At 35.3% G+C, this 23552-nt stretch overlaps 1 protein-coding gene across 1 annotated transcript in view; it reads left to right on the top strand.

Moving 5' to 3' along the window:
- The window catches only part of RAB18 (RAB18, member RAS oncogene family), a 36362-nt gene that overhangs the window by 839 nt on the left and 11971 nt on the right, over positions 1–23552 (top strand). Inside the window, exons 2-3 of the mRNA XM_004470748.5 lie at positions 3728–3783; positions 22144–22205. Of these exons, the coding sequence (XP_004470805.1) occupies positions 3728–3783; positions 22144–22205 (118 nt within the window). The remainder of the gene's footprint in view (positions 1–3727; positions 3784–22143; positions 22206–23552) is intronic.

Genomic DNA, 23552 nt, shown 5'->3' with positions numbered 1-23552 from the left:
GAGTGCTTAAACTATGGAGCGCCTTTGAAAATAAAATAAATATAGTGGCTGCTTCACTCAGCCACATTATATAGAGATGTCAGGACGAATCTGTACGTGTCTTTTATGTTCTGACCCATAAAATAAAATGAAAATAAAATGAACAAGAGTTAGAGTGGAGGATAAGGTAAGACCTTGGGTGGGTGTACAGGTTGCCAGAGGGTTGCGGTTTCATCCAAGACTCTGAACAAAGGTCTCCAGGTGAAGTCGTCATTGCCACCTAATCATGAGTTGGTTGTATTCTAGGCAGCCTTGATCTTTCAGAAGTATTCAGATTCCAAGGGCACGATGCAATTTCATATTTTAGCTATAATATCTGATATATATTGTCTCTTAACTCATTTTTTAATTACTCCATTGTCTTACTTTTTTCGATAATTAAGGATTTGGAAGTTTATTCTGTAATATGTTCTGAGATTTTATGATTTTTAAACTATGACTACATTTTCAGTTTTCCTCATTTAATATACTCTGCATTTACTGGAGTGAGGGATTTGTACATACTGTGGAATAGATTAATGGAACAATGTAGGCTTGCAAAATAGTATGATTTCTGTTTGTGTGGGGTGAGTGGTTACTTGGCTGATAAGATCATTTTCATGGTCATCTATTGCATGCTTTTGAGTATTGCAAAGTTAGTTGATCTGTTGACCATTGTCTTAATAAAAAATTCCTTAGCTTTGTGACCGGTTTTTTTTTTTTTTTCCTGAGATGTGGCTATCATGTAGGCTAAGGCATATCAAATTGCCTCTTTTGAAGAATGGTCGAATGTCATTTCATATGCTTAACTCGATATACGGTTGGTTTGCACTTTTTCTGAACTATCGTATGGATGACTAGTTAAGTTGTATGAAGAGTTTCTGGAGGGTTAAGTAAAGGTCCTGTGTTGATACAATTAAGGTTCTCCCTTCACATTAAGTTCTCCTAAGTGGATTTATTATTGGTCTTCCTGGTTTGCTCCCCCAAAACAAATTTTTTGACTTGGGCCTAGTCGGCGCTAAACCTTTGCCTTGTGGATTATCAGTGCTCACTCCCAAATTTTAACACCGTTAACTACCTCTTTTAAGAAAGGGTAACATTTTGGGGGAAAGTTGGCTTATTTTTCTAGCTGGGTGTGCATTATTGGTTCCTGTGATGTAGTGTGGAAAACAACCGTGAACACTTTTCTTTCTGAATAAGATGAGAGGAAATGACTCGACTAAAATAGAAGGCAAGTTAGTTCAAAAACATTGTTCATGGATATAAACTTAAAGGGTTGGTCTAACCAATAATTCATTTCCATTTCTTTAAAGTTTTGGAGCTAGTGAAAGTGAGATATCACGTGTGTTGTTGAGAAATTCTTGCACGGCAGAGGATATTTTAACTAGTCCATATTGGTGGATTATTTTTCCAGCTTCTCCCGACTATTGGAGTGTAAAGGGTCTGTGAAAGGCGCCAGGATCAGGATAGAGATGGTATTGCCACTTGGGGGACCTTGTGTGTGGGCCTTATATTTCTTCATTTGAAAAGCGAGCGTTGGAAGAGAAACCTTACCAGCCCTATCTAATGTTAAAACGTTTAAGATTGTTTTGTTCTGAGACTAGGTCTGGTGAAGGAAAGATATGTAGCATCATTATCAGGAGTTGGAAGGGATTATAGAGACCTTCTGTTATCTAAATACTGTCCCTGGTGCACTCCTTCAGTCCTTTTTGGTGAACTTCATTTGTAAATTGAGAAGTGCACATTAGTTATAACCACACCATTTATTATAAATTTGGTCTTCTCTAAGTTGCATGGTGGTAGTTATTCCATTCATCCATAGCTCTGCGTGGAGCTGTATTTTGCTCTTTAACTTTGGAAATATAAAAGCTTAAATATACAATCTATAGAGTAGTGACTCTTAATCATTTTGGGTTGTAGATTCCTTTCAAAATTTAGTAGAGGAAATGGACTCTCTGCTTAGAAAAATGCATCGATAGACTCTCTAATACGTTTTGTGTCCCAGGTGAAGATCTACTGATTTATCCTTAGAGCCTATATTAAAATGTGCACCATACCGATTCCTGCCCTTCCCAAAGAGTACCCTTAATGACTGGATCATTGTAAGGATTAGTAATTGTACAAGAAAACCCCCTGGCTCAGTTACTGGCACATTGTGGATATGCAATAAATAAGAGCCAATAATATTATTACTATTTGTATTATTATTATGTATTATTTTTACTACTACTGTACAAGGTTATGTTCACCTATCTTTTAGTAATAGTTTCTATAGTGACCAAATATAGACACGTTTGTTTTCTATTTTTCAGTAATGGGTAGTTGAAATTTTTGGTGAGATCTAAAATTTAATGTTGGGAAGAGAAGACCTTTGTATAAGCAGCCTTTTAAGAGTGTTAAGAGTCTTATTAGTGCTGTCACCTACCTGATGTGGAAGTAAGTAAAGTGCTTATAATCAAGAGGATTCAAAGTTGAGTTGAAAAATCTAAAATTAGGCGCTTTTCTCTTTTGCTTTACTCTTCTGGTTGGTGCTGGTTTCATCGTCAATACGAGAAAGGAAAACCAAGAAAGGGAGCATTAAATCCTTCAAATGTAATTAATGGCACTGGGTTTGGAAACTACAGGGAGACCATTATGTTTTGCAGTATAGTATGAGGACAAGAAAAATCTGTAATGGCAATAATCACAACCTATAGAAATATTCATATAAAGCTTTTTGCAATTCAGACATCTGATAGCTATTTCCTAGATATTATTAAATGTAACCAGGTCACTCGAACAGTCTTATTCTACTTTAGGAGTTAATAAGAGGGAAGTGATTAATTTGGTAAGTCTAGAGTTTTAACAGACCTTGATAGTATGCTTGAAGAACTTCTGATAATTGACACTTCTGCCTTATATTACATGAAATAATTCTGGGATGTATAAAATCTTAGAGTACAAGTCTAATCTGGGTGTCTTTTGCTTCTGTCCCTTCTTTCTAGTTTGTTTACCATTTCTTAGGTTTAGTTTTTTGTTATCTCTCACCATAACTATGGCAGTTGTCTTCCTTTGATTTTCTTGCATTTTCTGCTGGCATTAACTTTTCCTAATACAGAGCAGTTCTTGTCGTTCCTTGAAAAGCTCTCTACTACCACCGTGATTCCTGTGCCTTCCCTACTGTTTGCCAGCCATTGTGTGCTCTTTCTGTCCTCATTTTTATGTTTTCTTTTGACCTAGGAAATAGTCATACTACTTGTTACAGAAATATTTGGCTTTCCTACCTTTTTGTTTCCACCTGAGTTCAGAATGGATTACACATCAGATTTTTTAAAAAGAAATTAAATTTTTATATTCTGGGAGATTATTTTCCCTCCTTTTGTTTGTATCTGCTAAAGCATGGTATGTTGTTAATATTTTCTCAGAAGGACATACAGTAACGTAAAACAAAACACACACACCTTTTTACACTTGGGGAATTGTGTAAGGAAGCGTGGGGAATATATTTTCTAGTAACTGCTTTGCTCTTGAGATTCTTTAATTACCTTTCCAATAATTTAATTTCTGTGTATACCGGCTCTGAAGCAGTGTTCCTTGGAACAGACATACATCAGTTATTCTTATCTGTGTCTAATAATTTGTGAAAAAATATAACATTTATGAGCATATGTATCAAATGGTTAGAAAGAAAAGTCAGATTCCTAATCTGTCTTTTTAATGTCTCTTCTAGCCTGCTCTTGAGGTTCACAGATGATACATTTGATCCGGAACTTGCAGCAACTATAGGTAAGCCCTTGTTTAAAAATTCAGTTAAAATGTCACATTTTTTGGCCTTCAGGCTGTTTTAGCTAACTCTTTCTACCCTCCTCTGGCCTCTGACCCTATTTCTTCCTTGTCTGTTGAAATCTGAATTGTCTTCTAAGGTTTAACTTTGGTGTCACTAAATCTCTGAAGTTTTTTTTAATTCCACTAATCCAAAATAACTCCCTTATCTCTTGTCTCTTGGCACTGTACTAATTATGGGATTCTCTCTACACATCTTTTGTCTTGTACTTGGGATTGTCTTTTATTTAGCAGCATAGAACAATTATTTGTGTATTTAATGTATGCTGGCCCTATCCTAAGAGAAGGGCTGGGATGTTGACCACCACAGATGTGGTGTCTGTCATTGTGCCCTGAACTCTGTAACAGTATAGAGGTCTGGATTTTGTACTAGTAGCATTTGCTGCAGTGTCAGGCATATATTCTGAACCCAACATATTTATTGGTTTTAATTATTAAAGATTGTTAGGAGCAATAATGCCTAAATGCCTTTTTAAAATGAAATTTAGATTGCCTGAAAGCAGTTTGCCGCACTAGCTCACTAGATTATATGACAAGGTAGAGGTAAATATTATGGTATTTACAAGTTTAGGGAGTAGACAATGATAGAAAGACATCAAAAGACAACTGGGCTTAGTTGAAAGATAGCTGAACTGAGTCAGAACTGGAGAATAGGCTTGGCTCTGCCTCGAACTAACGGTGTGATATTGAGCAAGTCTTTTTTTTTTTTATTAAGTGGTTTAATTGAAATATATTTACACACTGTACAATCCATCTAAAGTGTATAATCAATGGATTTCAGTATAATCACAGGCATTTATCACCACAATTTCAGAACATATTCATTACCGCCAAAAGAAAAACCCCATATTCCTTATACCCCCCAATTATTGACATTTAGCATCAATTCCTTTTTTTTTGTCTTTTCATTTTTTTATTTTTGAAAAGATACTTAGATTACATAAATGTTTCAGAGAATATGTAGGGGATTCCCATATGCCCTGCTCCTCACACCTCCCGTTTTCCAACGTTAGCAACATCTTTCATTAGTGTGGTACATTCATTGCAATTGATACATTTCGGAGCATTGCCACTAAGCATAGATTATAGTTTACATTATAATTTACTCTCTCCCATTGAGCAAGACTTCACTGTATCCATCTTTAAATGGGGAGTTTGGGTGACAAAGAGCATATTTTTCTTCCAGCTCTAAAATGTCATGATTTTATGAGTGGAATAAAGTGGAACTACTCCTAGTTAGTGTTATTGCTAGGGAAAAGAGAGAGTTTCTCTTAACTGGCTTTGTTTTCATTTATTTTGCTGCTTTTTAAAAAAAAAATTATCGTGAAATTTCAAAACTTAAGAGAAAAGTTGTGAAAATAGTACAAACAGTTCTTGTCTATGTTACCCAGATTACCCAAATGTTAATATTTATCACATTTGCTTTATCCTTTCTCTCTCTCTATAAACACTCTGAGTAGTCTTTTTTTCTGAATTGAGAATAAATTACAGACATGATGCCCTTTATCCTTTAAATACTTTAATGTATATTTCCTAAACAATACTACTGTTTACAGACTTTCAGATTTTATTACTTGTCCCATTAATGTACTATATAGCAAAAGAAAAGAATTATTTCAGATCCAGGATCTAATCTAGGATCATACATTGAATTTAGTTGTCATTTCTCTCGTCTCCCTTTTTTTTTTTATTAGGAGGTATCGGGGATTAAACCTTACAGTGGTTGTCAAATGGTGATGTTTCTAAATCCATCATTCCTTCTACATTTCTTATTTGAATTCTTCTGTAAGGAAGAGCTTTTCTTCTTCCTTTCCTTCCTCCCTCCCCTTCCTACCTTCTTCTTTTCTATCAAAGTGAACTCATAGAGCTTCTAAATTATTAATAAATTGTATCAGGTGTTACTTAGCTTTATATGACATATCATTTACAGATTTTCTCTTATGTGTGTGAAAGAGAATAATTTAAAACAGTAGTAATTAAAAATCTATTTTAATTTTGCTCAGAACATGCCTATGAGTGGATAGTGAGGAGGAGAAGAATAGTGACTGGCAGGAAAATAAACCTACCTGAAGTTAAAATTTTGCTAAGGGAGTGATCATATATTTGATCTAAAGCTAACCATCTTTTTAAAACTCATGGAAACTGGGGACTTGAGGACTGACAGATTCTGTGTTATATTTACTTTAAAAAGGTTTTATCTGCTTTAAAAAACAAATGCTAAGATGGTAGCATACTGTTGAATATATATAATTTTTTCCCCCTGGGATGGCTCCCTTATCTGTTTGCTCTTTGTTTCTGCTCATTGTCTGCTCGTGTCTGTCTGCATTTTCTTTAGGAGGCACTGGGAACTGAACCTGGGACCTCCCATGTGAGAGGTGGGAGCTCAACTGCTTAAGCCACATCCACTCCCCCTAAATGTAATTTGTTCTTCAAATGGGCCCTGGGTCTTGAATGTCTAGAGAAAAAGTATCTTTTACATTTAGGTATCAGACTGCTTTCTGTCTTAAACGCTAACCAATACGCTTGAGTTTAAAAAAGAAAAACATTTAGCCCAGAATTGTTAATGGCCTTGTGAAAATTAGTGTTTTGTGCAAAATTAGTATTTTGCCTCAAAGTAAAATAGTGAAGAAAGCTCACTTTTATCTTCCAGTAATGAAGTGTGAAACTTGTTTGTTTTATAAAATTGTATACAAATTTATATTTTGTATGTAATTATATTGTAGTTATTAAATATATTTAGGGTAACTCTTGGACTTTAGTTTTGAAGATGATACTGAAAAGTTGACACTTTGTTCTTCTGCATTCTGGCAGTTAGCTAGAAACAACAAAGAGAGGAAAACATGGTAACACAACCCCCATCTTTTACTTAACCTAGAGGACAGCCACAAAGTAAGTGGAATCACTCCCAAAGCAGTGGACATCAAGCAGGATGCATTGTGGGGAAGTAGAGAAGATGCCACAGTGGAAGAGCTCATAGCCAGCAACAAATTCTTTCTGAAGTTGAGAGGGCCCACCTGAGGTGCCAAATGTAAATTGCTAATGGCAGGTACTTCCTGCATTTGGTTTGATTCTAAGATGTTGGGGAAATGAAGTCAAACAAGGGGTTATACAAATAAGCCATCTTTGCTGGAAGCGTTCTGTCTCTGTAACAGTACGCGAAGAGGTGACTTTTCATTGGGAAAAATCTCATCGCTGCCCATCTCCCTCCATTGGCTGTTGATAGTGAAAACCTAAATGATCTCTCATGCCAAAGTCTTTGCCAGTCCATTACTGGAGTCACCCCATTGCCTTCTATAGCTGGTCTAGGAAAACCTCATCTCCTGCAACAATGAATAATCAAAAGAAATTCAGCTTAATAAAAACATTCAAGAAGAAAAAAGGTAGAAAGGAACAGGAGATACAGATGACACAAAGAATATGCACCTGAAAAATATTGCCATAAAGAAGATGAAAATCTTGACTCTACATTTGGCCATTTTTAGAAAGCTTAATGACTTCTTTACCTCTGAGCACACAAAGTAGTGATAGAAGAGGTCAGTGAAGGGTTGTGTGAGTGTGTGAGAAAACATCTGTGTAAGCTGAGTGAGCTGGAAAAAAGTAAAATCATCACTGATACCAAGGTGAAATTGGAAGATCACAGGAGAATAGAGACTGTGGAAAACAAAAAGGGACATAAAGGCTAGAAAAGGAAAGAGTGGGCAGAATGTACCATAATGAATTAAAAAGTTAAAGAGAAAATATGGTTTTGATAAACAGAAAAGGAGATCCAACATATGCATATTTGAGTTTCAGGAGAAACACAACAAATAATTCAGGAGAACATTTCTGAAATAAATATAAATTCCACTACCCTCCTCCACCCCCTTCTGGTCTCCATCCCCCACATCTCGCCCACCTGCCCTCCTCCCCCACACATGCACAATTGCAAGAGTATTTTGTCCAGTTTTATTGTTATATGAGAATGTTTGAATAAAGAGGATATTAGATTTCATTTTTCTGTTATGGCAAGGCTATTTGGTGGTACTTAATCAGATACTTACCTGAGATGGAACCTGTTGGAGTTTAAGCCTGGAAACAGGATGCTTGTAGAAATTAGTTACACTAACTTTATATAATCTGATTAAATAGGCAAAATTTGCTTAGTATTAAGGTTTAAAATTTTTTTAAATTTACCATTTGTCATAGATAAATTTGAATATAAAAAGAGGGCTTTAGAGTTGAACATAGACTTGCCTTGTGACCTGGAAATACCAATACTAGGTATACATCTAAGAAAAACTGAGAGCAGAGATATGAACAGACATTGGCACATTGATGTTTGCCAAAAGTTGGAAACAACCCAGGTGTCCATCAAGTGATGAATGTATAAACAAATTGTGGTAATACAAACAATGGACTGTTACCCAATGGTAAGAAGAAATGAAGTCGTTAAGCATGTAACAGCATGGATAAAGCTGGAGGACATTATGTTGAGTGAAGCAAGCCAGACACAAAAAGGACAAATACTGTATAATTGTGCTATTATGAGCTAAATATATTGTGTAAATTCATGAAGTTAATAATTAGAATATAGGTCACCAGAATAGAGAAGGATGATAGAGAATGGTAAGCTGAGGGTTAATCTGTGCAGAACTGATAAAAACGTTGTTTGTAAATCTTTGGAAATGATTAGAAATGGTTATTTCCAATCATTTGGAAATGATTAGAAATGGATTAGAAATGGTGAAAGCACATCATGGTGTTAGTAGCAGAGCTATTATATGGGTATGACGGTGGTTGCAGAAAGTCTAAGGTCATGTATGTTATTAGGAGGTAAGCTAAAAACTGTAACGTGGAAATGTGTAAGATAGTAAAAACCTCATGTAAAACATGAATATGGGTGATATAGCATATGTAAGACTTTTTATAAAATATAAATACAAATATACTAGATAGAAGGAAAAAATAACAGCTAAGTATGGTAAGGGAAGCATAGAAAGATTGAGAGTGATGAGTTTTGTTTGTTTCTTTGTTTTTTATTATTATTGGAATAATGAAAGTGCTCTAAGAATGATTGAAGTGAGGAATGCACAAGTATGTGATTACACTGAATACCATTGTACACTTTGGATGGATTTATGCTTTATTAATATGTATCAAAATTGATTTGTTAAAAAAAAGAGGACTTTAAAACTTTTTTCAAATAAAAATTAGAAAATTTTAAGTCAGTTCTCTAGTTATAAAATTTTATGCTCACAACCTACTTCTTAATCTATTATAAAATTTATAATTATTAGAATATGTAAAAAAATTTTTTTGAGGATAATATATTTCAACAAAAGCTAGCAAATTTCGGTTGCTACTTGTTGACTTAGTTAAGTAATTTGTATTTCTTCCTTGATGAGCCTTTAAAAAATCTCCAGAGTTGGGTCCTCATCACTGACCACTTGTTAACTGATGTTTGACTTTTGCCTCTAGTAACAAATGACACCTTCTCTAAAGGCAGAGACCAAATCCCACCACAAGCTACCTTATAGTTTGGGCTTCTTTTTTGATAACCTAACAAAAAGGAAACATAATTGAAATTATTCTAAAGTAGTGTGTTTATACTTGTTTACCTTAACATACATTTGTTAAAGTATTTGGAAATAAGAAGTAATTAAAAAAAAAACAACTTTTTCGTATAATTTTATTCAATCAAATGTTCTGGTTAGAATAAAGTAATGAGAATGACTTTGGCATTTCTCCATTTAGAATAGTGGTAAATGGTCTTTATATTTAAATAGCTTCTTTTTTCTATTTTATGTAGACATTTTATGGAAAGGTTGGGACTTTTTTTCTTTTAATGTGGCTTTTCAGCATTGATAAATGTAATCATAAGATTTTTCTCCTTAAACTTCTTGACATAGTAAATTTGATTATAGACTTTTTGATACTGAAATGTCCTTACTTTCCTAGATAAACCTTCACTTATTTTTTGACATATTTCTGGATTCTGTGGACTAATATTTAATTTAGAATTTTTATTATGTCTATTTTTATACGTAACCATGATCTCTCTCTCTTTTTTTTTTTTTGCCAGGACTTGGTCTTAAAGTTATACTGGTTTATAAAACAAAGGAACATCCCATCTTTTAAAATTATCTTGCCTTGTTTAAATAATACTAGAATCATCTATTCTTTAAAGGTTACATTTCACCTGTGAGTCAACCTTATCCTGACTTTTTTCCATACTCCCCCATTATTAGCATAGGACATCTTTGGCATAGATGCATGAATATTACCATTCCAACCTCTTCAAGTTTTCTGTTTTTTAATTTTTTAATTCTTAGGACAAATTTGAGAGTGTAACTGGGAAAGTATCCATTTTTCATACTTTTTAATTGCACAAAACATTCTTCTAAACTCTTCATTATCTGTGACTATGGCTCTTCTCTCATGTCTAAACCACTATAATTGTGTTATCTGTCTTTTCCTATGGAATGTATTTTGTTTGGGAGATTGCTTTCTCCTCTCTTACTTCTTTATATTTTTTTCATTTTTAAAAATTTATTTAAGTATATCACTCATGTATAAATATACATAAACAGTAAGAGTATAGTAATAGTTGTGAACTTACAAAACATACATAACATCATACAGGGCTCTCATATCTCACCCTACCACCAATACTTGGATTTTTGTGAAACATTTTTAACTAATGATGAAAGAGCATCCTCAAAATATTATTGTTAACCAAAGTATTTTACATTTGGTGTATTTTTTTCCCCAACCTACCCTGTTATTATTGTTTTTTTAATCTCTTTTGTACATGAATGTACTTAAACAATAAATATATAGTAAAAGTTGTGAACTTAAAAAGCAAACACGCATAATATCATATAGGCATCCCATACATCAACTCACCACCAACATCTTGCCTTGTTGTGAGATATCTGTTACAAATTATGAAAGAATATCATCAAAATCTTACCAAAGTCCATATCTTACATTTGGTGTACTTTTTCCCCAACCCACCCTATTACTATTTTTTAAAATATATTTTTATGACAAGTTGTGAATTTACAAAACAATCATGCACATGTGCAGAATTCCCATACAATACTCCTCTATCAACACACCATATCATGGTGGAACATTTGTTACAGATTATGAGATAATATCATCAAATTGTTACCACTAACCATGGCCCATAGGTTAAATTTGGCACACTTTTTCCATACTCCCCCATTATCAGCATAGTACATCTTTGGCATAGATGCATGAATATTACTGTATTGCTGTTAACCACAGTCTGTAGGTCACTCCAGTTGTATTTTTCCCATACTTCTCCACATTCCCACCACCCTGCAGTAGTGACATACATCTGCTCTTAACTCACAGAGGACACTTGATTCTGTACCATCAATGACAATTCTCACCCACCTCTGGGTTTACTGTGTTATTCAGTCCATAGATTATTCTATAGCTTTCTTTCATTTATATCCCTACACTACCCTTTCCAGCCACTTTCCCATTTATAAATCGTTAACTCACTTTAAGGTGTTACCATCAACTGTATACATTTCCACACTTTTAAAGTAAAGTTAATTAAAACTTCTACATACATTAAGCATCAGTAGTCTATCTCAGTCTTATCACCTTTAAGAATCCACTCCTTCCACCAGGTCTTGAAGAGGTTTTCCTACATTTTCTTCTAGAGTCTTTATTGTTCTGTTTTTATATAGTTAGGTTTTTTGATACATTTGAGTTACTTTTTGTATAAGGTGTGAGATAGAGGTCCTCTTTCTTTTGGCTATGGTTATCCGGTTCTCCCAGCACCATTTATTGAATGGACTCTTGTGCTCGAGCTGTGTGGGTTTGACAGCCATGTCAAAAATCACTTGATGTGAGGGTCTGTTTCTGAACCAACAGTTTGGTTCCATTGGTCTATGTGTCTATCTCTATGCCAGTACCATGCTGTTTTTGCCACTGTAGCTAGGTAATATAATTTAAAGTCCAGAAGTGAGAGCTCTCTAATTTCACTTTTCCCTTTTAAGATGTTTCTGGCTATTTGGGGCCCCCTATCCTTCCAAATAAATTTGATAATTGTGTTTTCCATTTGTTTTAAAAATGCTGGTGGAATTTTTATTGGGATTGCATTGAATCTCTATAAATCAATTTGGGTAGAATTGACATCTTAATGATATTTAGTCTTCCAATCTGTGAGTATGGACCATTCTTCCAATTACTTAGGTCTTTTTTGATTTCTTTTAACAATGCATTGTAGGTTTCTGAATACAAGCACTTTACATCCTTGGTTAAGTTTATTCCTAAATATTTGATTCTTTTAGTCGCTGTTGTAAATTGAATTTTTTTCCTTCCTCCTCAGAGTGTGCATTACTAGTGTTTTTTTTAAGTCTGTTTCATCTGATATAAGTATAGCTACTTTTACATTTTTGTTGTTGTTACTGCATGTGTGGAATATCTTTTTCCAGTCTTTCACTTTCAGTCTTTTGGTATTCTTGGGTCTAAGGTGAGTCTCTTCCAGACAGCATATAGGTGGCTCATATTTTCTTACCCAGTCTGCCAGTCTGTCTCTTCTGATTGGGGAGTTTAATCCATTAACTTTCAGTGTTATTACTGTAAAGGCAGTTGTTATTTCACTCCTTTTGACCTTTGATTTTTATCTGTCATGTTTTATTTTCACCACTCTTTTGAGACTTTTGTTACTTTTACAGATAGACTCTTCCTCTCTAGGCTTTCTTCCAAGCCTCTCTCTGTCTCCTGTCTTTTCTTTTCAAACTGTAGCACACCCTTTAGTATTTCCTGCAAAGCCTGTCTCTTGTTTACAAACTCTCTTGGTTTCTGTTTATCTGTGAATATTCTGAACTCACCCTCATTTTTGAAAGGCAATATTGCCAGATATAAGATTCTTGGCTGGAAGTTTTCTCTTGCAGTGTCTTAAATATATCATACCACTGTCTTCTCGCCTCCATGGTTTCTGATGAGATATCGGCATTTATCTTATTGGGTATTCCTTACATGTTATACATTGCTGCTCTCAGAATAATCTCCTTGTCTTTGGCATTTGACATTTTGATTAGTATGTGTGTTGGAGTTGGTCTATTTGGATTTCTTTGGATAGGAGTATGTTAATGCTTCTTGGACACAGATATCTATGTCCTTTCCCCCTTCTCTTCTCCTCCTGGGACACCCATGGCACATATGTTTGCCTGTCTTCTTTGTGCTCATGCAGTGTCTTCTTAATATCCTTAATCTCATCAGCCGTTTCATTGAATTTATTAAGGAGTTTTGTTTGACCACCTATGATTAGTTGTTTCAACTTCATCTCCTTTATGTCATCTGGAGGCTTATCTTGTTCCTTTAACTGGGCCATGTCTTCCTGTTTCTTGGTATGAATTGTAATTTTTTTGTTGCTGTTTTGGCATCAGGCTTACTAGATGTACTTATTCTGGGTGCTGTTTCTCTCTTTAGGGTAAGCCTTTCTTGCCCCTTCTCCCTTGCTGCTTGTATAGTAGGAGCCAAGGATGTAGTTGGTCCTGTAAGCTGTGGAGGCTAAGCTGCCTGTGTTGCCCCAGGGACTGATGAAACTTCTTCCATCCTAATCCTTTGCCATGGATAGGGACAGAGCCACAGCTGTGTGTAATAATCCAAGTCATGCAGGCCTAGACTGTAGTTGCCTAGAGAGACTGATGAAAATTCTTGCCCCTTCCTCCCCTGTCTGGGGTGTAGGTGGAGCTGCAGGTGTAGGCAGCCATCTGTGCTGTGCAGGTCCAAAATGACCATAATCGCCCTGGTAGACTTCCAGCTCTTCAGTCTGTGCTGACTGAATGTACCTGCAGTAACCAGGAGAATCTGGTGCAAGCCCCACCAACTTCCCCCTTGCAAGAGGTGGCTGAAGCCTAGGCCAGGGCTGCAGGCTGATCTTAGTGGAAAGAATCCAGTCCCTACTGTCACTGTGAATTTCAATCAGCCCAGCTTCCCTTCATGCTGGGGGAAAGTCAAAATGGTGGCCACCACCCTCTCTCCAACTCGGACAGGTTCAAACCCCAGCTGTACCTAGGGCTATACTTTAGCCAGCTGAATTTACTAATCAGTACCTGAAGTTGGTGGCCAACAGTCTCTTCCTCCCCTGTGTTTGGGAAATGGAGCCTCCAACTCCAGCCACAGAATAAATAGCTCCTGCAGCAGCTTGCGGTGCCAGAGTAGGATAAGCACTGGCCTCTGCCATGTGGCCTAGTGCAGGTCCCCCCAGCTTTCTTCCTGCCAGAGGTGGGGCTGTGGCTTAGGCTAGAGCTGCAATCAGAGCTGGATGGAAAGAAGCCGGACCCTACCTGCAGTGTGATTTTCAGTCTTCCCCGCTTCCCCTCATGCTTGGGTGGAGCCAAAATGGTGGCTACTAGCCTCATTCTGAGTTGGACAGGTTCAAACTTTAGCTGTTCTTAGGATTATACTTTAGCCCACCGAATTTATTCATCAGTAGCTGAAGTCAGTGCCCAACTGTCTCTTCTTCCCCTGTTTTTTTGGCAAGTGGAGCCTCCAACTCCAGCCACGAAATAGCTCCTGAGGTGTCTTGTTCCACCAGTGGAGGAAGGGTGCCAGCCTGCAGGCGTGGAGCGCTCTAGCCTAGGAATCTTCTCTGCAGGTGGGCTGTCTCCTCCTCCCATTCTTTCAAGGATGTTGCAGGATGCTCTTCTGGTCTGGAGGAGCCCTCAAACAGGTGCCTAAGATAGCTCTGGCTGATTACTAACATCTCTGTAGTGCGAGCTGACTCCAGGAGCTCCTTACTCTGCCACCATCTTGCTGGTTGTCCTGGTTTATTTTGTCAAATTTCTTAAGATGAGTTAAGGTTCCCTTACTTTATTTATGTATTTATTTATTTTTTCTATCTAGTTGCATCATTGTTTTTTTGGTGCATCGCTTCTCCGCGAGGGGGCCTGTACCTCACCGTGCAGGTCTGGGACACCTTTTTTCTTTTTTTTTTTTTTTACCAGGAGGTCTCGGGAACCAACCCGGATCCTTCATATGGTAAATGGGAGCTCAGTTGCTTGAGCCACAGCCACTTTCCTTGGTTCCCTTATTTTAATGTTTATTCTTTAATAATGATGTCTTCCAAGAATAAATTTTACTGTATTTTGGTATGGCATGATCTTTTTCATTGTTTTCTGGATAGTTTGTCAGCTTTGCTTTGTTCTTTGACCATTTCAGATCTTTGATTTAGAAATATGTTTCTTAATTGCCAAACGCTCCCCCCATTTTTGGTCATTTTATTGCTTATTTATTTGATGATGATTCCCATGGGTTTGGAGTAAGATCTCCCTCTTGTCAGCCTCGTTTCCATCAGCAAGAGTCAAATTGGAGTCTGAGAATTCTGCCACTTTTTGGCAAGACCTCTCTTCACACCCCCTTTCCTCTGCAGACATTTTTTTGAACATAATGTCAAAGAATGCTAAAAACATGAGAGAAGCAGCACAGTTACATTTATCAGTTAATTAAAATGTGAATGGACCCATTTCTCCTGATAATTCATATTTGCAGGTGGAATTGAAAAGTACTTAAGTAAGAATTAAGATGGAAAATAAAGGGGATGATGGGTCAAGTTAATGCAAACAGTAAGAAAGTGGGTGGTAATGTAACAGATGTTTAAGTAGAATTTAAGGTTAATGCACTGAACAAAATAAAGTGGGAGATTATATGATGATATTAATATAAGGTCCAACTGATTAACAAAGCAGCCTGTAGCAGTCATAAACGGACACCAGACATCGATGCTGTATACAAAAGCAAAGCCTAGGCACAGCGCAAGAGAAGAACTTGATAAAATATAATTATAGGAGGATCTTTGTTACATCTCGTTCATATTGAGCTCCAAAAGATCCAAATAAAAGCATGGGGAAATAGAATAATACAAGTGACAAATCTTTTAAATAAATAACTCATTTTTAAAGGCTCATGAAACAGTTACAAAATCAGCCTTGGAATTGGCAACAAAGTAAATCTTAAAAAAGAGGTGGAGATTTTATAATACACTCTCTGATTATTTATTCTTTCAGTAAATATTTTTGGCCTATTATGCTTCTACAATATGAGATGATAGCAGCATTAAACATTTTTTTTGTGTGTGTAGTAAAACTGACTTTTGGATATTCAGTTCTTTGAATTTTAACATATTGTAATGATAATAAATGTATCTCTACTGTCCCTTTATAGCCCCATCTCTATCCCCTGGCAAGCACTGATATGTTCTTCATCTCTAAAATTTTGTCTTTTTGAGAATGCCTTATAATGGAATCACATGGTATGTAACCTTCTGAGACTGCTTTAGTTTAGCAAAATGCCTTTGTGTTTCATTCAAGTTGTTGTCAATCAATAGTTCCTTCTTTCCTTCCTTTTTTTTTTTTCTATTGCTGAGTTGAATTGGATTGTGTGGATATACCATAGTTGATTTTTCTGTTCACCCATTGTAGGATATTTGGGTTGTTTGCAGTTTTTAGTGATTGTGAATAGACCTACCATATACATTTAGGGATAGGATTTTGTATGAATATTAATTTTCATTTCTCTAGAATAAATACCCAGGAGAATTCTGGTTCTTCCACATCCTCACCTACACTTAGTATGGTCAGCCTTTTTAATTTTAACCATTTTAATTGATATGTATTGGCATCTCATTGCTATTTTAATTCACATTTACTTAATGACTAATGATGTTAAGCATCATTTCAGTGTTCTTATTTGTCATCTGTATGCTTTCATTGTGTGTTTTGGAGTCTTTTGCTCATTTTTTAAAAAAATTTTCTTTTCTTTTCTTGGAGTTTTGAGAGTTCTTTATATTCTGCACATTAGTCCTTCATTAGATATATGCTTTGCAATTATTTTCTCCCAATTTGATTTGTCTTTTCATTCTAACAGTGTACACAGAAGAGCAGAAGTTTTTTTTATTTTGATAATCGAGTTTATTAGTATTTTTTCTTTTTGGCTGATTATTTCAGTGTTAATGTCTTTTACCTAACAAAAGGTTGAAATGGTTTTCTTTGTTTTCTTTTCTTACATTTTGGTCAATGATGCATTTTGAGTTAATATTTAGATCATTGCAATGTATGGATTGAAGTTTTTTCTTTATGTACAGCTATCCAGTTATTCCAGCACTACCATTTGAAAAGGTCATCTTTTCTCCACTGAATTGCTTTTGCACATATGTAAGAAAACATTGTCGATACATATATTGACACATACGTGGGTTTATTTCTAGACTCTATTCCATTCATCTATTTGCCTATGTTACTACCTTGATTTCTGTAGCTGTGTAATACTTGAAATAAGATACAGTTTGTTTTCCTAGTTTGTTCTTTGTTTTCAAAGTTGTTTTGGCAATTCTAGTTCCTTTGTATTTCCAAATGAATTTTAGAATCAGGTTTTTGTTTTTTGTTTTTTGATAGCCTGCTTAGGTTTTGATATGAATTGTGTTGAATATATAGATCAATTTGGAGGAAATTGACTTCTTATTATTGAGTCTTACAATCATTGAACAAAGTATATCATACCATTCTTCTTTAGATCTTTAATTTCTTTCAGCATTTTTTGTAGTATTTAATGTGTAGGTTTTTCACACTGGCAGATTTATTCCTAAGTATTTCATAGTTTTTGATGTAAATGGTATTTAAAAATTTCCCCCCATTTCCTGCTGTTCATTATTAATGTATAGAAATACGGCTCTTGTTGTTTATGTTATTTTGTATCCTGGAACCTTGCCATTGATGCCTTTTAGTTCTTTTTCTTACCTTATTGCCTGACTAAAAATCTCCAGTAAAATGGGTGAATAGAAGTGGTGAGAACTGATGTCTTTACTTTGTTTCTGATATTAAAGGGGAAAACATTCAATCTTTTACCATTGGGATGATGTCAACTATTTGTTTTTTCTAGATACCCCATTGTTAGGTTGAAATTTCCTTCTATTCCTAGTTTGCTGAGAATTTTTATCAGGAATGTGTGCCAAATTTTGTCAAATGCTTTTTTTTCTGCATCTATTGAGATGATCATAGGATGTTTCTTTTTTAGTTTGTTAATATGGTGAAGTGCATGATGATTTTTAAGTGTTACAGCAACATTGCATTTCTGGGAGTAATCACACTTGGTCATAATGTTTTGTCCTTTAATACACGTTTGGATTCATATGGTAAAATTTTGCTTAGGACTTTCATCTTTGTTCATGCAAGCTATTGGTTTGTAATTTTCTTTCTTTTTAGTGTCTTTGTCTGGTTTTGGTATCAGGGTAGTGTAGGAAATCATAGAGTGACTCAGGAGGTACTTCTCTGCAGTTTTCTAAAAGAGTTTGTTTTAGGAAGAAATATTATTTCTTCCTTAAATGTTTAGAATTCATCATCTGGGCCTGGAGATTTTTTCATGGGCAAGTTTTTAACCTTGGTTCAATTTCTTTAATAGATAACAGATATTTAGGTTATCTATTATTTTCTTAAGTCAATTTTGGTAGCTTTTTATCTTTGAAGGAAATTTCTTATTTCATCTGAGTTGTCAAATTTATTGGTATAAACTCATTATAACGTTCCTTCTTACCCTTTTAGCATCTATAGATTCTGTAGTGGTGTGATCTCTCACTCTTCATAATGGTAATGTTTTTCCTCTGTCTTTTCTGATCAGTTTGGCTAGAAGTTATTGATTTTTTTTCTTAAATAACTACTTTTATGGGTTCATTGATTTGCTTTATTATTGTTTTTCTCTTTTGAATTATTGGTTTCTGCTTTGATCTTTATTATTTCTTTTCTTCTGCTTGTTTTGGATTTAATTTGATCTGTTTTTTTTTTTTTTTTTTTCCTCTGACTTGAGTTGGAAACGGAGGCCATTGATTTGACACCATTTTTGTTTTCCCATATAGGTATTTATTGCTGTAATTTTCTTGAGTACTGCTTTAGTAGCAACCATATGTTTTGATACCTTGTGTGTTTTTTTTTCCTTCAGAATACTTTCCTAATTGGTTATGATGTCCCTTGATGTAGTTTTCTTCATGTGCTTGGGGTTCATTGAATTTCTTGGATTTATGGGTTTGTGTCTTTAATCAAACTTGAAAAAAAACTTAACCATGATTTCTTCAAATAGATTTGCTCTTCATCCCTCTTTCTCCTTTTTCGTGGACTCCAATTGCTTGTATATTAGGACTCGTAGTTCACTGATGCTTTCTCATTTTCTTTCTCTTTTTTTTCTCTGTTTCATTTTGGATAATTTCCATTGCTATGACTTCAAATTCACTAAATCTTCTCTTCTGCAATAGAGAACCTGTTAATTATATTAACTGATCTGTTAATATTATCTCAGATATTGTCATTTTCATCTCTAGAGGTTTGCTTTCGGTCTTTTTTATTTTTCAGGTCTACTTAACTTTGAACATAAGGTACACAGTTACAACTCTTTTTAATGTCCTTGATTGCTAATTCTAACAACTGTTTTAGATATGAGTCAGTTTCTATTGGTTGATTTTTCTCCACTTTATTTTTTATTTTTATTTTTTTTAAAGATTTATTTATTTATTTAATTTCCCCCCCTCCCCTGGTTGTCTGTTCTTGGTGTCTATTTGCTGCGTCTTGTTTCTTTGTCGCTTCTGTTGTCGTCAGCGGCACGGGAAGTGTGGGCGGCGCCATTCCTGGGCAGGCTGCTCTTTCTTTTCACGCTGGGCGGCTTTCCTCATGGGCGCACTCCTTGTGCGTGGGGCTCCCCCACGCGGGGGACACCCTTGCGTGGCACGGCACTCCTTGCGCGCATCAGCACTGCGCATGGCCAGCTCCACACGGCTCAAGGAGGACCGGGGTTTGAACCGCGGACCTCCCATATGGTAGACGGACGCCCTAACCACTGGGCCAAAGTCCGTTTCCCGATTTTTCTCCACTTTAATAAGGCAAATGCTTCCAGCTGGTAAGTTCTGGTCTCTCATTCAGAAGTATCTCTGTGGTTGGGGTAATATCTTTGGTAAATTCTTATGCTCCACTTAACTCTTATTTAAAAGGCTATATGGGTGATATTCTCTAATTATCTAAATAACCTTTATAAAATAGGCAAGTGTGCCTAAAAAGATTCCTGCAAAGAAACTGAGTTAAAGATTATATTAAAAGTACAAGCACAAATGAATAACAAGATAAACACTGAGAAGACAGATCTGCTGCTGCTTTTATGAGCTGTTTGTCAACCACATGAGGAGGATGAAAAAATGGTTTGATCGATCTCATAGGAAGTTGGCAAAATAAAAATCATTGCTGTCACCAATAAAGACAAATTATCGGCCCCTTGCCAAACAGAAGAACAGACTTGGTCAAGAAGCATTTTCAGCAAATGAGAGCCAAAGTTCTCAATTGCTGCTTGTGAGACTCACCAGAAGACCTAAGGAAAGGTGGTTAGGAACTTCAGGGGTTTGGATCCAGGCCAGGTGCCCTGTTGACTTTGATGGTAGGACTCCAGAGGACACTGTCTGCCATGGGTGATATCTGGAACTTCCAGATATAAAATGTCAAAAGTATAACCTGAAGATAACTGAGCTAATTATCCACATGCAAATTACTTACATGACAGAGACAGCCATTAGCCTGTTGGCAACCAGCATCTGTGAAAACAGGACTTGTAAAAGAGAGAAGGAAGGGGAGATGGAGGGGGAGAAGGGTGTGAGGATAACACAGACATTCTGGAAACAGTGAGTTTCATTTTTCTTGTCTTGGGTAAACTAATTAGCTGGTAGCTAGCAAAGAGGCCAGTCTGCCCTTGAGCATACTGTCTGGGGTTATTAAGAAAACAATTTAGTTCTTTATATACTGTCTGAAAAACCTTGAGAATATAACTGTAGACTCTGTGTGACAGGTTCTCTTTATGTCATGTCTGCTAATAGCCTTCATTTAGTACCTCCACCTTAACGGCTAGTCTGAACCATTTCTTACATCAGAATTTTCTTGGCTTTATTTTTAAACAATTGAAAGGAAATGTAAATAATTTCGTATTGTTTATATAGAAGGGTCTACTTTTTAAGTGACATACTTCTTTATCTGAACCTGTTGAATACAAGGTAATTTAGTTTGTGGGATTTGTTTGTTTCGTTGTTTGCCATAAAGAAACTTCACACTTAGTGTTCCCTGGACTTTGTAATTAGCAGTGTCCCTTCTCTGATGGTTGCCTAATCCTTCGAGGCAGGGCTTTATCAAGTCCTTTATCATCCCAGCTGGGGGTACCAAACAAATTTTTTTATCTTGGCTGTACAGAAAGACCTGGCATAATGTACGTTTGAATGTGCATTTTTATTACCTAATTTGTGAGAAATGGATCACCGGAAAGCATCCAAGAATTACTAATGCATTCCCATATTGGTGACAGGTGTTCTATTAAACATTTAGTATATGAGGGGGCTGTTCATTTTAATCGGAGCTGTTCTGAATTAATTGTGACAAGCTAATAAGATCTTGTGAAAGTTTCTTTCCAAGCTTCTTGAGCTAATGTTTTCCCTCTGGCCATTGGGGTAGGCTGCACATTATTTTTGATACTCTTTAAAGACATGTTGGCAGTTACTGTTCATTTAAGCCAGATGGCATGTGTCAACTCCTTTCCTGGAAAGGGAGAGGTTTTTTGGGCTGCTGTAGTAAAACCTTATGTGACTTCTTATGAAGCTCTTCTCTTTACATAAATTAGGACTTATAAAACTTTTCACAGAACTTTGGGCTCCTCGTTCACTTGGGAAGTTTCCTAGAAGGGTTGAGCCCGAACATTTTTATTCAGTATATACGCTCTCCTTTTGAAATTATAGAATATCAAGTGGATCTTTGATTAGATTATATAAAACTTTTTGTTTTTTTAGGAATAAAACAAAACAATTCAAAACTATGAGGAATGAGTGACACTTTTATATTTGTACTGGTTCTCCAAGCTGCTTACAATTAGGATATGAGTTAGTGATTGACTGTCACTGACAGCACTCTAACACCATGTGAAAATTGTCCTGATCCCCAAATCAGCCGTGATAGTTTTCTCTGCATTAGCACCATGAATGCTAGCTCTTGGCTTTTAATATGCGTAATCAATTATATTTTTCCTTTTTGGAAGAAATACAGGTAGGTGTTTGAATTCTACTAGGGCTTGACTTTTCATTTATCACCATTATAATAAATTTTAAATGGCATAATATCAGTGACACTTTCTTTTATCTTCACATCCAGAAATTTGGAGTGTGAATTTTGGGCATTTGATGAAGCGATTTTTTACTTTCTGGTTTTCTGGGTAGTTGATTTTGAAAGCATATATTATTGGGAGACTTAGCAAAATTTTCATTTTTTCTAGGTGTTGACTTTAAAGTGAAAACAATTTCAGTGGATGGAAATAAGGCTAAACTTGCAATATGGGTAAGAAATTTTAAAGTATATTTTTTATAAATACTCAACTCATACATTTTAAGGAAACATTGATTTTTGTAGTATTCTAGAGTTAAATGGACAGTTTGTATTAAATAATGTTTGGGAGATTTGGTATTGATTAAAGAATCAACAGTAAATAGTTATATCGTACAATTGGATAATTAAGCAGGGGCTTGGTGTACTTAAAAGTTTCAACATATATGTTTTCATCAAAATATTTCAAAACATAACATCATTTAAAAAAATCACCTTGTTTGCAGAGAGAATCATTATTGAATTCGTTTCTTTTATAGTTTTAAAAAGACCACATAGACACTACAGCACTCTTGAGGGGTTGGATGGGAAATGAAGTGATACTTAGAAATGAATTTTATTTTTCATGTTTGTTAGTATAAATATTTATATATATTTTTTAAAGAAGAGAGGTTTTCCCTTGTCTACAAGAATAATAATAAAGGTTCATTCTAAAAAGGATAAATGGATGAATAATTGAGATAAATTTATGAAGAAGAAAGTTCATCTTTAACCACTGTTCACATTTTAGTGAATGTCCTTTAAAATTTCTAGGCATTTGCATAGTTACTGTTACACATATGTGTATATGCAATTTCCCATAAAAAAGAGATTATATGTAATGTTATAACCTGTTTGTGCCCCCTCCCCAACCTGAGTACATTTTTCCATGTCAGTGCATACAAGGCCTGTCTGTTTATATAGCTACCTGGTATTCCATCCCATGGCTATACTTTCATTCAGTCATTTCTTGGTGAAATATAATTTATTGTTTAAAATTTTTCATAAATATAAGCAATGCTCTGATAAACTTCCTTACTTATCCATATGTGTACCCTTGTCCTATATTTCCTTTTGATATATTTTTAGAAGTAGAATTGTTAACTCAAAGAATTTGCTCTTTGTCATATACCACACTCTTTCCATTCTGTCAGTTGTCTTTCAAGTCTTGTTTAAGATGAATACATGTTTGTGTTGTGTGTGTATAATATTAACTCTTCATCATTACTCCAGGTCTTTTTTCCTTCCAAGTTTGCCATTTACCTTCAAATCTTTTTTAGGATGAGAGAGGGAGAGAGAGAGAGAGAGAGAAATGCACATTCTAAAGTTTTAATATTCATTTTCTTCATTATATCCCGGTTTCATGTCATACTTAGGATGGCCTTTTCACCCTAAGATTAGAAATCTGTGAATCAACACTTTCCTCTAATTCTACTATGATTTTATTTATACAAATAAAATTAGTTCCTCTCCCCCTTGGAAGCTTCTTCTAGAATCAAATAGGATAATCAAGCAAGCCCTTATCCCCATTGCTTCCTGAAA

This window comes from Dasypus novemcinctus, chromosome 5, assembly GCF_030445035.2.
Source record: "Dasypus novemcinctus isolate mDasNov1 chromosome 5, mDasNov1.1.hap2, whole genome shotgun sequence".
Taxonomy (NCBI): domain Eukaryota; kingdom Metazoa; phylum Chordata; class Mammalia; order Cingulata; family Dasypodidae; genus Dasypus; species Dasypus novemcinctus.
This window is presented reverse-complemented; position numbering and strand designations above follow the sequence as displayed.